This window comes from Phaethon lepturus, unplaced genomic scaffold (assembly GCF_000687285.1).
Source record: "Phaethon lepturus isolate BGI_N335 unplaced genomic scaffold, ASM68728v1 scaffold12075, whole genome shotgun sequence".
NCBI classification, from domain to species: domain Eukaryota; kingdom Metazoa; phylum Chordata; class Aves; order Phaethontiformes; family Phaethontidae; genus Phaethon; species Phaethon lepturus.
Genome location: NW_010538403.1, coordinates 33,743 through 48,247, shown reverse-complemented (window position 1 = coordinate 48,247; position 14,505 = coordinate 33,743). Strand labels below are relative to the sequence as shown.

General features: G+C 39.0%; 1 protein-coding gene across 1 annotated transcript in view; it reads left to right on the top strand.

Annotated features, from left to right (window-relative positions):
* ROBO1 (roundabout, axon guidance receptor, homolog 1 (Drosophila)) overlaps positions 1 to 14,505 on the top strand; it is a gene marked incomplete at both ends in the record, with an annotated part of 99,831 nt that overhangs the window by 52,497 nt on the left and 32,829 nt on the right. The window contains 7 exons of the mRNA XM_010286794.1: positions 2,290 to 2,495; positions 3,898 to 3,979; positions 4,147 to 4,315; positions 4,417 to 4,583; positions 8,206 to 8,327; positions 10,815 to 11,046; positions 12,264 to 12,385. Coding sequence (XP_010285096.1) covers positions 2,290 to 2,495; positions 3,898 to 3,979; positions 4,147 to 4,315; positions 4,417 to 4,583; positions 8,206 to 8,327; positions 10,815 to 11,046; positions 12,264 to 12,385 — 1,100 coding nt within the window. The remainder of the gene's footprint in view (positions 1 to 2,289; positions 2,496 to 3,897; positions 3,980 to 4,146; positions 4,316 to 4,416; positions 4,584 to 8,205; positions 8,328 to 10,814; positions 11,047 to 12,263; positions 12,386 to 14,505) is intronic.

Sequence of the window (14,505 nt, the reverse complement as noted above, 5' to 3'; positions counted from 1 at the left end):
TCCCTACTAGATTTAGTTTACTTTCAGATTGCTTGCTGCCTAGCTCTTTATCCCTATTACTGTGTGTCCATTTGCTTAGCATCTCCATTTACCTGTTGTGGTTTTTTTTTAATATTGCTGTATAGCAAGGGGAAAAAGCTCTATCTATGTGGAAGTCAATAGAATAACATACAAATTAATATTATCATACATTCCTTTTGAGGAGCAGTTGTGACAAAATTGAAGATGAAAAAGCTACAGGAAGCATGACTGCAAGCAGTAATATATGCTGGTGTGAGGCCAACTTGCCAATTAGCAGAAATACTTCATATTCTTAATAGCAAAGATATGCAGAAAAAGTAATAATGTTGGTACTTATGGAAAAAAGAGGATGAGTGCAGTCTGTGGAGAGACTTCGAGGGGTGGGATGCTCTTGTCAGAGAAGAGTTTCCATAAACAAGACCTTTGCCCTATAGAAAACATAGAAACAATACAGTGCTAGAAACATGCCATGAACCTGGAGAATAAAATTGTTTCTTTACACCTTCTGGATTGAGATTGCTTGGAGGAATAGGACTGAATCCTTTCTGGTTTCTCAAAGGTGGTAAGCCACATTTCTTAATCCACTTTTACTCATTTGCCATTGGGGAGAACGCTGTGGCAAGGTGAGAAAAAAATTTAAAAAGAAAACCAGGATAAGGACCTTAACCCTAAGAGTTTTTCTCTTAATGACCCACACCATCTGAACTTGGAAAAAAACTATTTCATTTAAATAATTTCCTTTATTATGAATATAAGCTCTTGATTGATCTGATGGATAGTTGTTTTGTATAATGGCTTGGGACAGTAATTTTTTTGTACTTTTATAAAAGTGAAGGCAGGATATGCAGAACGATGCCCTGGTATTCCTAGATGTAATAGAAGTTGCCATCAACTTCAGCGGCACTTAAAATTACCACGCATTTCAGTGGCATTAGATTTTTTCTGTAGAGCACAGATCCATCAGCCCCTTACCACTGACAACTGCAAAGCTCTTTGCAAACTTGTCAAAGCTAAATACAAACTGTAAGTTAGCTTATTTTGACTGTCTCCGCAGAGAAAGATACTAATGGCCTTGCAGTGCATTGCAACAGGTTGGGACAAGAAGTAAAGGATAAATTGTGCATTTGAAAACACAGTGTCATTTAAACATGCAAATGAAATTACAGAGGTTGGAATTTAGCCAAAAAAAGCAGTACTAACACCCTGTCTGTTGTTATGAAAATTAATTTAGAAAAAGCTGAAGTTCACAAATTATCAGAAATTCAGGTTTCTATTTCAGCTACCAAAGCAGTTTTTAAGTTACTTGAGCTCCCATGACACTGATGAACAGATTTATGTCATTCAAAGTTATGGCTATTTTCAGATCATCGGTCCATGTCATGTTGGATGGTACAGGTAGAGGAGGTCACTGAAACACAATCAGATAGTTTTTACCTCTTTTTTTGATTATTCAGTGGATAATGGAAAGAAAAACCTCATGTAGACAATCATTCTCTTCCTGTAAATACTGAGACTGCTTTATACCTTTCTGTGCACAGTTACTAAATAACCCATCAAAAACATTTATTTTTCATTGTGTGAAAGATGCATTAAAATTGATAGAAACAAACTGTGGGATTCTCGTTGTGACTTTGAAGTCATATTGACAGATTAAGTCATCATAGAACTAAAAGTCAGAAACTACTGGAAAAATATTTCTTAGTTGAGATTTTTTAATATGGTCCTATTCATTGGCTTTGTGTTTACTTTACCCTACTGCTAGGCATCTCCCAATTAGGAAACAGCACCAAGATGAGTTGATGGTACACAGTACAGTTTTTTTTGAGAAATACGTATTTGCCAGGTTATTCCCCTGCCTGCCTACCTCCTTTTTCTGGGTCTTTGAATACTGAAAATATGAATTCTGTTATACAGGCCTGCTGTGTGGTAAAAGGTGAAATCTGTGCCTTGACAAAGAATTTGGGAAGTCCTTTCTCATTCCGTTATCGCTTTATAAAGACATTGGAATTAGAGAATGCCTAGCAGATACCACTATGTAATATGTCATGCTTCTTTACTTTCTGAAGATAGTGTTGTGTATCATTTTAAAATTCTGTAGTTGTGCATCATTATAATGCACCCTGCCCTGAATAATGCATGCCTCCAACTTTAATTACTTGTTTAATTATCTTCAGTTTGTTTCAAAGCCTCAAGCAACTGCTGTTGCTTAGATGATTAGAAAATTGCTTCCAGTTGCAGAAATCTCTTTCCTGTTGTTTCTTCTGGCAGTGATTGCAGACCGGCCTCCCCCTGTTATTCGACAGGGTCCTGTGAATCAGACTGTAGCTGTAGATGGTACTTTAGTACTGAACTGCGTGGCCACAGGCACTTTAATGCCCACTATCCTCTGGAAAAAGGATGGGATCCTCATTTCCACCCAGGACTCTCGCATCAAGCAGTTGGAGACAGGAGCATTACAGATCCGATATGCCAAGGTAGCTTGAACTGGCAAACGCTTTTTCTTGTTGTTTGTTTGGCTGCTTTTTTTCACCTCCAGGCACTTTTGATGCAGTAAATCCTACATTTAGAATTTTGATACTATATTTGACACTTCATGCTTTCAGATCGTTCATTCTTTATGCTTAACACCTTGGCTTATTCTGCCTAGGGCACATTATTTCGGATTTCATAAAGAAAAATGCTTTCAAGAGGTATTAATTAAGGGAATTATTTGGTACTTAAAACATGAAGGGGAAAGCAATACATGTATTTCAGTAAGACAAATCCTTAAATTATTTGGGCTTTAGCACTAATAGATTAAAATGATCTAATTATTTAAAATGTTTATAAAGAAAAACTTTGTTTAGCATACTGCAGTAATAGAGCCATGTGCACAGCTTTTTTGAAACGGTTTTTAAAGTTTACACATATTTACTCGAAAGTATAAACATAGCTTAAAACGGTTAACCACCTGTCAAGTACCTGGCTTCCTTAGGGAATTATAGAAAGTACCTGGTCAGTATTGCTGGTCATGTCTCGCACGCTGTAAAATGTTTTAAAATGTTGTCAAGTTTTGGCATACTGGCTATTCTCTGCTATCTTGTCTGTGATTTGAAATGTAGTAATTTTTAAATTAGGCTGAATACGTCACTTTACTGTGTTCCCTAGAGTTGCCCTGTTACCGATTACAAGTTACACTGGCTTAGAGTTTGAACCTCTGATTTTGAGCGCTTCCATTCAGCTCATCTGCTGAGGCGGGGACCTTAGGAGGATAGCATTTCTTTTTGGGGGAAAAAAAGAAACACTTTTGAAATGTGATTAAGTCACATACAGACAAATAATCCAACATGCAGAACTAGATGAGAATAGCACATGGAAATTCTTTTTTGGGTCTGCTGTAGAATGAAATTTATACTAACACAGAGAGCCCCGTACGAACAAGGCCCTGTGCAATATTTAAGCTTTGTTTTAAGGATGACAGGCTCTCCAGTGCTGCAGTCCAGAGAAATCCCCGGGCGCTATTTAGGTAGAAGGTTGACAGTTGCATGGGGTCTTGTCATCCGAGTTCCTTCTCGATTTATTTGTTAGGACCTCTGCAGAGTAAGAAATCAATGCTACAAGAATTGGCCTTTAGTTTGTTCATTACAGAGTAAGTAACCTTAAATTAGAATCTGCAGCTTTTCCAATTCTTTAATGAGTGCTCAGAAATAAGTACTCATTTTCATTTTGAAGCACACAAAATCATAACTTTTAATGGAAGAAGTTTCTGGTTTGAAGTTTTTGCAGCCTAATACATTTATACATATTCATGGGGGAACATGGAGAGCTGTAATTACTTTTCTAGGCCACTGAGTGCCTGACTGTTTCAAATATTTATTCTTCTCTTTTCCCGCTCAGCTGGGTGACACTGGTCGGTATACCTGCATTGCTTCAACCCCAAGTGGCGAAGCTACATGGAGTGCATACATAGAAGTCCAAGGTAAATCAATTAGGGTTTCTCTGCGTGGAGAAAATACATAAAGGAAAATCAGAAATTGAAATGCAGAAGTTATCTGACTCTGTCATAAATTACCAGTGCAGATGTGAACAGCATTTAGCTTACAGCTGTTTCCTCTTTATACTCAGCATTTCTCTCTCCTTTGTTAGAGTTTGGAGTCCCAGTGCAACCACCAAGACCCACTGACCCAAACTTGATTCCTAGCGCTCCATCAAAACCCGAGGTTACAGATGTCAGCAGAAATACAGTAACATTGTCGTGGCAACCTAATTTGAATTCAGGTGCAACACCAACCTCTTACATAATTGAGGCCTTCAGGTATATGAGTCTCATGTGATCTTGCTGTACATAATGCTTATATATAATATGTTGTTAAAGAAGCACGTGCTAACCTGCTGTTGTGTGTGTTTTATCCTTAGCCACGCATCTGGTAGCAGCTGGCAAACTGTAGCTGAAAATGTGAAAACAGAGAGTTTTGCAGTTAAAGGGCTAAAACCTAATGCAATTTATCTATTCCTTGTGAGGGCAGCTAATGCTTATGGGCTAAGTGACCCAAGCCAAATATCGGATCCAGTGAAAACTCAAGGTAAGCTTTTGATACTGTCCACAGTGGCTGTCACAAGTTGACTGAGCAAAACCAGATGCAGGAATTCTGCTAGCTTTCATCTGTCTGTCTATCCTGGCTATAATATATGCTAGAGAGTAAAATACAATGTTTAAACTTGCATTTCCCTATAACATAGATTCTAAAAGCTGCTTAGACAGCATATTGCATTGCCTAAGGGAACCCTAGTATCTCTTATCCAAAGATAGTTACATCTTGCAGAATAGCTCTTGTTAGCAACAGAAGTAATCTTTGATTTTTTAAGTTATCACGCAAATCCTCAAATTCCTTGGAAATGTTATTATTATGTCCGGTGAATCAGATGAGGCTTAAGACTGAGACAGAGAGAGAAACAGCACATAATCTAATTTGGTTTCTGCTGCATTAGGAAAGAGAGAAATGTAAAATTTGAAGGAATCAGGCATCATGAGCCAGTAAAGAAGAGGTTTTGGCAGTATATTAGAAGTATTGCAATAGTACTACTATTGAAAGTAAAACAGTAGGAAAGAGAGACAATGCTTACAGATAGTCAAGTGGAAGAAAAGGTCGGGTAGTAGTGGATGAAGGAGTCATTCACCGACTTCAGCCATGACTGAAGTCCAGCTACGGACTGAATTCAGCTGTTCAAAATTTAAAATAACTTTGTGTTCACTGTAGAAAATAAATGACACATATGATGGTGTACAGGAAATAATGCACCACAGCTTCGCAGCATGTATTTTTCCAGTGGAAATACTTTGGTTCTTAAGAAGGGAAAAACTGGACACAGTCTTTTTCAAAGTAAAAGTGATAAAGATCATCTTCCCCCCGCCCCCCTCCCCCCGTTTTTCCTACTTACTGGAGAAATTGCCCTATTGGCTTATTAAGAGTGCCTGTGTTGTATATTTGTTTCTTTGCTTGCCTAAGTAAGAACATGTTTGTTTTTGAAAGGAAGTTCCTTAAAGGAAACAAAGCATTTTTGTTTCCTGGCTTTTCATTTGTTCTGAAGTTGGTCTGAAAGCAAATCTTTCTCATCTCCCATGGGAAGAGAACAGTTTCACATTGCTGCCCTTTGTTATTATGCATCTCTCCTGATGGGTGACAATTTAGGTGGATATATAGACAGCAGTGTCATGGCCACATGGAAAACAGGGATTACACAGGTTCCCGGGTCCATTAACAAGGAGAGATTTAGTAACCTAATTTAGTGATTTCTGTGTTCCTGGGAATAGGGCAACACATGTTACTATGCGGGCAGGCTGCAGTGTTCTGCCCGAGTCTGTTTTTCATGCAGTGTGGTTTCATTCCTGGAGATGAGATGAAGTATCAGGTCTGAATGTCCCAAATGAACTGATCACTCTCCTGACTCTGATAAACAGCGAGTGAGACAGAGTATTCTGTTCACTCACAGAACTGAATGGTTTATAATGCCATGGAAAAGCTTTGCTGTCCTCTGGGCACCTAGTAGAGCTGAAGATCTGAGAACCACACAAAGCCTGAGTGAAAATAACAGCCAGTATATAAAATTTTCATCAACAATAAGAAATGTAATCAAGTTCTTTAAACAGTTCCGCTCTTCTTCCTTTTCAGTTTTGTGTAAGTTGTGGTCTAGCTAAGTAAGTTCAAAAATTTCCCAGCTCACTTTTGTCTAGAGGGTGTTATAGTCTTGTGCTAAATGCCTGTCCAAACCAGGAGCCTAACCTACCTTCATCTTTATGCTTTATCAACATTAACAACAACACGCTTAGGTGTTCTCACTGACAGTCCTTGTCTTGGAAGGTTGGAGCCGAAACAAGAAAACATACGTATTGTTGTATAGCACAGATGTGCAAAGGACCGAGCCTATTACTAGCTTGATTCATATTGTTGATGACTCATCTTTTACGACTAGCAAAGATAGAACTAATTATTCCACTGACTTTCCTGTTACTTTCTAAGCAGGGTGATACTTAGGCGATTCTCCAAACAGAAGCTTCTTTCTTTCTTTCAAGCTTTGGGGGGAGGGAAATACTCTGATAAATGGACTGTTTGGTGGAATATACTACATGTGGATACAGCAGTGACTCAGTGGTAGGTTTTTTGTTTTGGTTTTCTGTTGTTATCAGTGTTCCTTGTTAAGAATCCAGATTTGTCACCCACTGGCTACATGCTAACTTCAGTTTGCTGCTTTAACTTTGAAGAAACCCCATCTTCTTGTATATATGTTGAGGAAACTGTATGATAAAAGTTCAAAGTGACATAGACTTTGTATTTGGAAATGGGAACTATGTTTCTGGAAAAAAACTTGCCCTCATGCCTTGTCCTAATGCATTCTTACAATGTTTTTATTATTATTTAGACAAGAGCAAAAGCTGGTAAACTGAGAATATGGCCACCATGCAAAAACCATGCTTTACAGCTCTTGCACTTGCACTTGCACTGTCTTCTATATCAGCATCAATTGTGCCATACAAACCTCAGCTTTCAAGATAGTCTGCACACCTGCACTGACTTATTACAGTAGCTGTAGTTGTACATAAATATATATGCAATTCCTATGTATTCTCTCTTTGGCACTTCTTGTAAGCAGACAGGTGTGGAAATTTCCAAGGTCTTCAGAGAGCAGAACCCTTGAAGGTTTCCTGATCTTGCCTACTCGCTAGAGGAGGTCAGGCAGGGAAGTAGTAGACTACAGCAAAGTTTATGTAACGCATTACTCTGTATCTGGAATTACATTAATTAAAAAAAAAAAGAAATCCCTGTAAGTACTTTTCATGATTTTCCAGTCTGTGACTTTTAGCCATAGTCAGCATGTTACTTGTTTAAAATGAAGTGATCAAAGAGAGACATATGAAATCAATACAGAAACTATGTTACTCTGCTGTCCATAGTACATGTATATTTTAGACAGTCTAATAGTCATTGCCTTGTAAATTTTATACTTGTCTGACAGTCATTCCATTTCAGTTAAATATGCTTTTCAAGGGCACTGCATGCAGAAAATATGTGTTTCCATTGTACCATTGTGTATTTTGAGAGGAATTTGTCCCTTCATGCATATGAACAATTCTTTTAGCTATAAGATAGACCAAATGTCAGAAGAGCCAGACAGCCCTCAGCTGTGCTCTGCCTCCTGTTTACAGAAGCCACTTGCCATCAGAGAAGCTGCAGCCACACGACTCATTTTTCTTTTCTTCAGTTGTTACATTTCTTTTGTAATTAAAAACAGTAAGTTTGCCCATGAATTTATCTGAAGATACAGCTCCTGCTTTTGCTGTTCTTTATAGGTTTCCCGGTCGCTTGGAATTTGCAATGGGTAATGCAACATTTTCTCCTCCCAGCAGGGAATAAAGAGATGCTGCTGTAGTCATTTACCAAAGACATCTCTAAGTGTGTGGGGGGATTTATGCAGCATTTCCCGCCTGTTTCTCTCTGTCAAAGAAAGTGCAGTGCGTTGATTTGGTACTACCTGGTGATTTGCTCGGGAAAATACTTCATGTAGTTTTTTCTTACATAATTGGGAAGTACTTAGGGTAAACTTTATTGGTGATAGCATCCTATACTTTATGATATATTAATTTGTATTTACATACACTTATTTAACAATCATATATACTTGTGAAAATGGAGTCTTAAATTATTACAGATGTTCCACCAACAAGTCAAGGTGTGGATCACAAGCAGGTCCAGAGAGAACTAGGTGATGTGGTACTACATCTCCACAACCCTACCATCCTTTCTTCCTCCTCAATTGAAGTTCATTGGACTGTAAGTATAAATCAGTATCATGGAGGTGGTTACATACACTGCTGAATTGTACTGTTTGACTGCAGTGGAGTCACACTTTAAGAAGCTGTGTGGTTTGTATGCCTGCAAATGTTTTTCTCTGGAATGAGTGCTACTTGGGCTTTCCTTTGCTACTTCATTAAATTTTGTCCCATTTTCACCATTTTATGTCTCCATAGAGAGTGCTGCTTACAATATGGTGAGAGTTCCAGAGTCCTCCTTTGGAAGCTAAAGGACTGATCAAAGCCTTCTTAAGTCATACCATTTGAAGCTTTTGCCTGTTTTCAGTAGGAAGTGTATCAGTCCCCTAATAAGACAATTTGGGCACTTCCCTGCCTGTCAGACACCAGTGGAGAGAAATACTGCATAATTCTCTTTGAAAGTGTTACCTCCATCCTACGTACATACCGAGAAACACACCCAAACCAATGTAGCCTCATCTGAACCTATCCTTTCCCATGGTGCTATGAATACACACAGTACAGGGAGAGGAGATGAAAAGGGCTTTAGGGTTTAGAGGAGTTGTGTTGACGTTGCTCTGACGGGGGAAGCAGGAAGCTGGCCGCGTGGAGGATATAGCAGAGGAAATGAGAGAGTGAGGAAACAATACTGTAGGAGTCCGGAAGCAAGGGGAATGGGAACATATGTGAAAAAGATTGAAGCAGGATTACAAGGCTGAGGCCTCAGTGAGAGAAAGGATTAGAAATGGCTTACTCTGGGAGACATTTGGCAATCAAGAGGTAGATATTAAGAGAAAGAACAACATGGGAAACTAGAAGTAACAAGCAATGAGATAAGAAAATGTAATTCAAAGAAGAGCAGTTTTAAAACAGAATGCAGAATGAAGAATGGGAGATAATTATCCTAGTGCCGGAATAAATCCAAAGGGAGCGAACTTTTAGGTCTTTTCAGGACTTCCATCTGAACATGTCAATATATTGGCAAGGACAGCGTAGGAGAGCACAGGGTGTAGCTCTGGCTATGCCATGGCAGAACATCTGGAACAAGAAAAGGCATTTTGACTTTGTAGAAGAGCCCCAGCCCAATGTCCATGACCAGGGCTCCTCGGTGTGGCAAGAGTACAAATAATATCTGCTGTGTTGCACAGTAATTACAGTGTCACCTGCAGTACGGCCACCTGCATCAGGCAATCTCCTGTTTTAACTAATAATGTTAAAACATCTTTGAGGTTCCTAGCAGGATTTTGTTTGACCTTTACTTACAGAACAACCTTTTCCAGACAAGCGCTTTTTGTCGGTCTCTTGGGTGGCCTGTGGCTTCTCTGCAATTTCAAAAATAAGCATTACCTCAGTTTCAGCTAACACACGCATTCTTTATGTGAATATTAAAAATGAAACATGTTGCTTTTTGGAGTAAAATTGCAAGCAAACAGTTTTATTATATCACTGTATGAGATTTTTTGAAAATAGGGAAAATCTGACGCACTTTTAAAAATGTTGTTGTTATTGGACTTTCTCACTCATCAGAAATTGAAACCGGTAATTAACAGATAGTGAATGTTCCACGAGAGATCACTTCTATAAGATAATTTTCTGTTTCAGTTATAGCCAAACACATTGAGTCCCACCCTCATTTACATTAAGATCTCTCACCACAGGGAGGTTGGACAAGATGACCTTAAAAGGTTCCTTCCAACCTAAAGACTCTATGATACATGTGTTATAAAGTTACCTTGATCTAAAAAGCGTTTGGGACTACTCAGTATCATTTTGAGCTGCTTTGCCAAGTCTCGTCTGTGTTACTGTATTGAGTCTTAGGAGCCTCTTCAGAGCCCTCTCGAAACAGCCCTTTCCCTCCAGCAGAGGAGCCTCCCGCTGAGTGGGTGGCCATGGAGGAAGTGCTTGGACAAGCCTGCCCTCTGACAGAGCCCAGCCTAATCACAGCGATGGAGATGGTGCCAGCTGGCTGCCCTTTCAATTCACTTTCTCCAGAAGGAAGCAGGCAGGAAGCAATGCTCATTTCACGGATTTTGGGAGGCTTCCACACCTCGGGAGAGTTGGCAGGCTCTCTCTTTCATCTCTGTATTCATCACCCTGAGTTGCGGAGCTGTAGACCCCCTGCCCTCGCCCTCCTCCCTTTCCCTGTGCGCCCCTTGCCCGGCCGTGCAGGTTCGGGCGGGCAGAAGTCTGGCCTGTCCTGAGCTCCGTTGAGGCTCCGCGGATGCGAAGGCTGTTCATTTCACGGGGCTGGGGCATATTATACAACTCCATTATCCCCCTTTATAAATCCACGGAAACCAGTGCAGTTCTACCAGCATCAAATAGATTAATGCACTTGTGAATCAGGCCTGTAATTTGCTGTGAGGCAAGGAGCCTTTATTTGCTTCGGCGATGTTGTTTACTTTGAATAAAATGAACGGGTAGCCCAAGGACCATGCGCAGTGTCACAGACATCATTCCTGGTTCCTGTTTGTTAAAGGATGTGTTGTGTGTTCTGCTGTCTTGCCAGGTGGACCAGCAATCCCAGTATATTCAAGGATATAAAATTCTGTACCGGCCTACGCCAGCATCCTATGGAGAGTCAGAGTGGTTAATCTTTGAAGTGAGGACTCCAACCAAAAACAGCGTTATCATTCCCGAGCTGAAGAAAGGTGTAAACTACGAAATCAAGGCTCGCCCTTTTTTTAATGAGTTTCAGGGAGCAGATAGCGAAGTGAAATTTGCAAAGACCCTGGAAGAAGGCAAGTAGGAGCCAGACCGTCTTCGTCGTTCCTTTTTGAAGTTGTAGTCTGGCCTGCTTTCCTCTGATATGTGCATGATTTGATTTTGTTTGAAGTGCGTGCTGTTTGAGAACAGCAATCTGCAGCAGAGGGGGCTGTGTTGGACTGATCATTATGTGAATTGCTTGGTGACACAGAAGTAAATATTCAGAACCACGCGCGAGAGATGGAGAGAGAGGGATGTGCAAAAGCCCCCTCCGACACACAATGGGAAATGCGCGTTTTATCTTCACTGCAGTGTGCACTCCTCCCTGCCGAGTTCATGGTCTGGTCACAAGTCAATTCTGTCAGATTCAAGCACTTACTAATCACCATCTTGAGTAGATAGCAGACACCACAGAAATCATCAAAGCACTATGGCTGGGGGAATGGAAACCACATTTCTAGAAGGCTTTCATATCTGGATCAATCACTAAGACAAAATGAAAAGATGAATGAGGGCAACAGATAGAGTGGACTAAATTATGTATTTCCATCTCATACATGTGCTGAAAAGAGAAGGTTCATGAAGCTGTTCCTTTTGTTGCTGCTCAGGCATGAGTATGCAAGGTGGCCAGTGCCTCTGAACATGGATTTCAGTGCCTCTGTTGGAACGTGATACCTTTCCCCTTCTCTTTTCCCTCTCCAGTATGAATGCCGTGTAGCTCTGTTTTTTTGCTGCGGGTGGTTCAAGAGGCATGCTTCACTACATTCATCCTAAGTATCAGCTAAGCATCCTTTTTTTTGAGACTATTTAAAATGCAAAACATATTTTTTTGTTATAAATGTGTTACTGTTATCAGCTAAGCATCCTTTTTTTGAGACTATTTAAAATGCAAAACATATTTTTTTATTATAAATCTGTTACTGTTAACACATTTTGTCCTGATTTTAATAAGTACTGTATTACTCATTATTATTTACACACTAGAGGAACTGAGGTTTAGCGTTCTATTGGAGTCAGTTGATAGACTTTATCTTTCAAAGCTGTTGGTCCTGGATGAGGTGATTCAAGACCAACGAGGAATTCAGTGCTCAGGACTGTGTCATTTTAGCTTGCAGGCAAGAACTGCCCTTAATGAAGGGTAGGGCATAAAAGAACGCATTTGTATAGCCCAGAAACCAGCTTCCTCTTAAAAAAAAGCTCACTGCTGCCTGTGACAAATTTAACCATTCAATCCTTCTCTCCAAACAAACAGCTCCTAGTGCTCCACCTCAGAGTGTTTCAGTAACTAAGAACGATGGGAACGGGACAGCAATTGTGGTCACCTGGCAGCCGCCCCCCGAGGACAACCAGAACGGGATGGTTCAAGAATATAAGGTACTGCTGGCTGCCTTGATCCCCTGGCAGGGGTGTATTGGCCAGGTAGTGACAGATTAGTTGTTCGTGGATGCTTGGCTCCATCTCCTGGTTAGTCATAGCAAATGAGGTAAAAAGTCACTTCTTTTAGTCAAACTCCTTATTTAATAATCCTCTGTAGATGGCAGAAAGCAATTAAAACAGCCTCCATAAATCAAAGCAAAGGGTCAACGCTCTTAATTAAAACAAATACCTTCTTGCCTTCATTATAAATTGAGAAATGCACACACAAGTAGAGAGGGAACCATACCTGTTTGAGAACCGTTTTGTGACTCAAAGACATTAGCCGAGGTAATAAATATAAACAGGCTTAATGAGTTGAAAAGCTCAGGGATAATAATTAATAGTGTTAAGATCTGAGTAAATTATGCGTAACCGGCTAGTTAAAACAAATGGAAAACTTTCAAGTAAAGAATGTGCTTGTATAATACTAAATGTATTTAGTGTATAGAAATCTTTCTTTCACACAAACATGGCTCTCATTATTGTATTTAATTTTTAACAAATTGTAAGTACATTATAAAATATTTATTATTCAGTGTTCGTTTAGGAACATACACCATCTTTATTTTCAGTTCAAATTGTTTTGCGATAATTTACATAGCAAAAAATTGAACCTTATTTTTCCTAAGCAAGCTACAGACATTTTAAATGTATAGTTGTGGATATCAAGTAAGTTTTATAGCCATGGAGAGGCAGGATCTTTGGTTTAAGTCTCCTGCAAATGCACATTATTGAGAAAATTTTTGAATGAGAATGACAGGGATTTTTTCAGATTAAAACTGTGCTATAGACATATATTCCTAGCCATCAAAACTCATTCTGCTATTTTCTTTTCCTCAATAGAAAAGGGAAAGGGAGGAGATCACTAAGCTTCATGGTCAATTTAGAATAATAAAACGCCTTTCAGAAGCTGGTCAACTGGTAAAAAAATCAGTTTATGGCTTAGTTTCGGATATATAATGTAATTGGAAAATAAATACTTGCAAAGTTATTTTATTTAAAGACAGACCTTGAGCTGAAAAGATGGAGTGATTTCCATCAAGAAACCACATCAGAGGAAGGTTAAGGTTGTAAGGACAAAACAATAAAAGTCAGCAAATTCACATTTCCAAGAGGATATAATACCCAACATACCTCCTGGCGTTCAGAGGTAATAGGCTATCAGGTGTAAGAGCAAGCATCTTGTAGTGCTTGTGTAGCAGTAGATGGCACACTGGCACATTTCACGTCTACATTTATTGTGTGGATGCCATTATTTTCCTTTGTGCTTTTCACCATGGACAGAAAGCAGACACAATGAATATATATGTAGTTGCTATTTAAAAACTAAACAAACACAGAACCAGTGATTTAAGATTAATAACTTGAAAAAGACAAATAGAAGTCTGTAAAATTTTCTCTTTTTTCTTTCCTCTTTTTTTTTTTCCCTGTCTCATGTTTTCTCCCAGAAAAAGTTTTGCATATATGTGGGGAATTCTTTGTTTCCTCAGCAACTCAGATCTAAGGCAAGAGTGTACCTAATTTAATTAAAAGATAAAGTAAGTAGGAAGGAGGGATACCATCTTAATTGAAGAAGTGTCAATAGCACACACAAAAAGCCGGAAATCCAAATCACAGCACAAGTCATTCCCTCCTTCCCTAGCATGAAGTTAGAAATTATCTTGTTATACTAATTCTCTCTTCACTTATATGTCTATTGTAATGTGAATTCCTCCTTCCTTCCTAACATTCTAAAAAGTTCATTTTCACTTGGCTATTTAGGTATACAATCAAACACAGAATAGCAAGTATGGAACACCCTGATGCTTAACCTAACATTCTTGTTTTGTGAATTTCTCCATGTATTTGAGTGCCTAAGAACAAAATATTTTTATGACTTAGTAGTGCATAGTTACAAGTACATAATAAATTGTTCTTTTGTTTGCACATACACAATGGTAGAAGATGGCAGTAGCAATTTCTGTGAAAGTAACATAAGTCAAAAATGTAGACTTAAATCTTTTGTTCCTCACTTTATCGAGTTCTTATTTACATAAGAGCATTTTCATGGACCCTTCTTTAGGATTTAAGAGCAATAT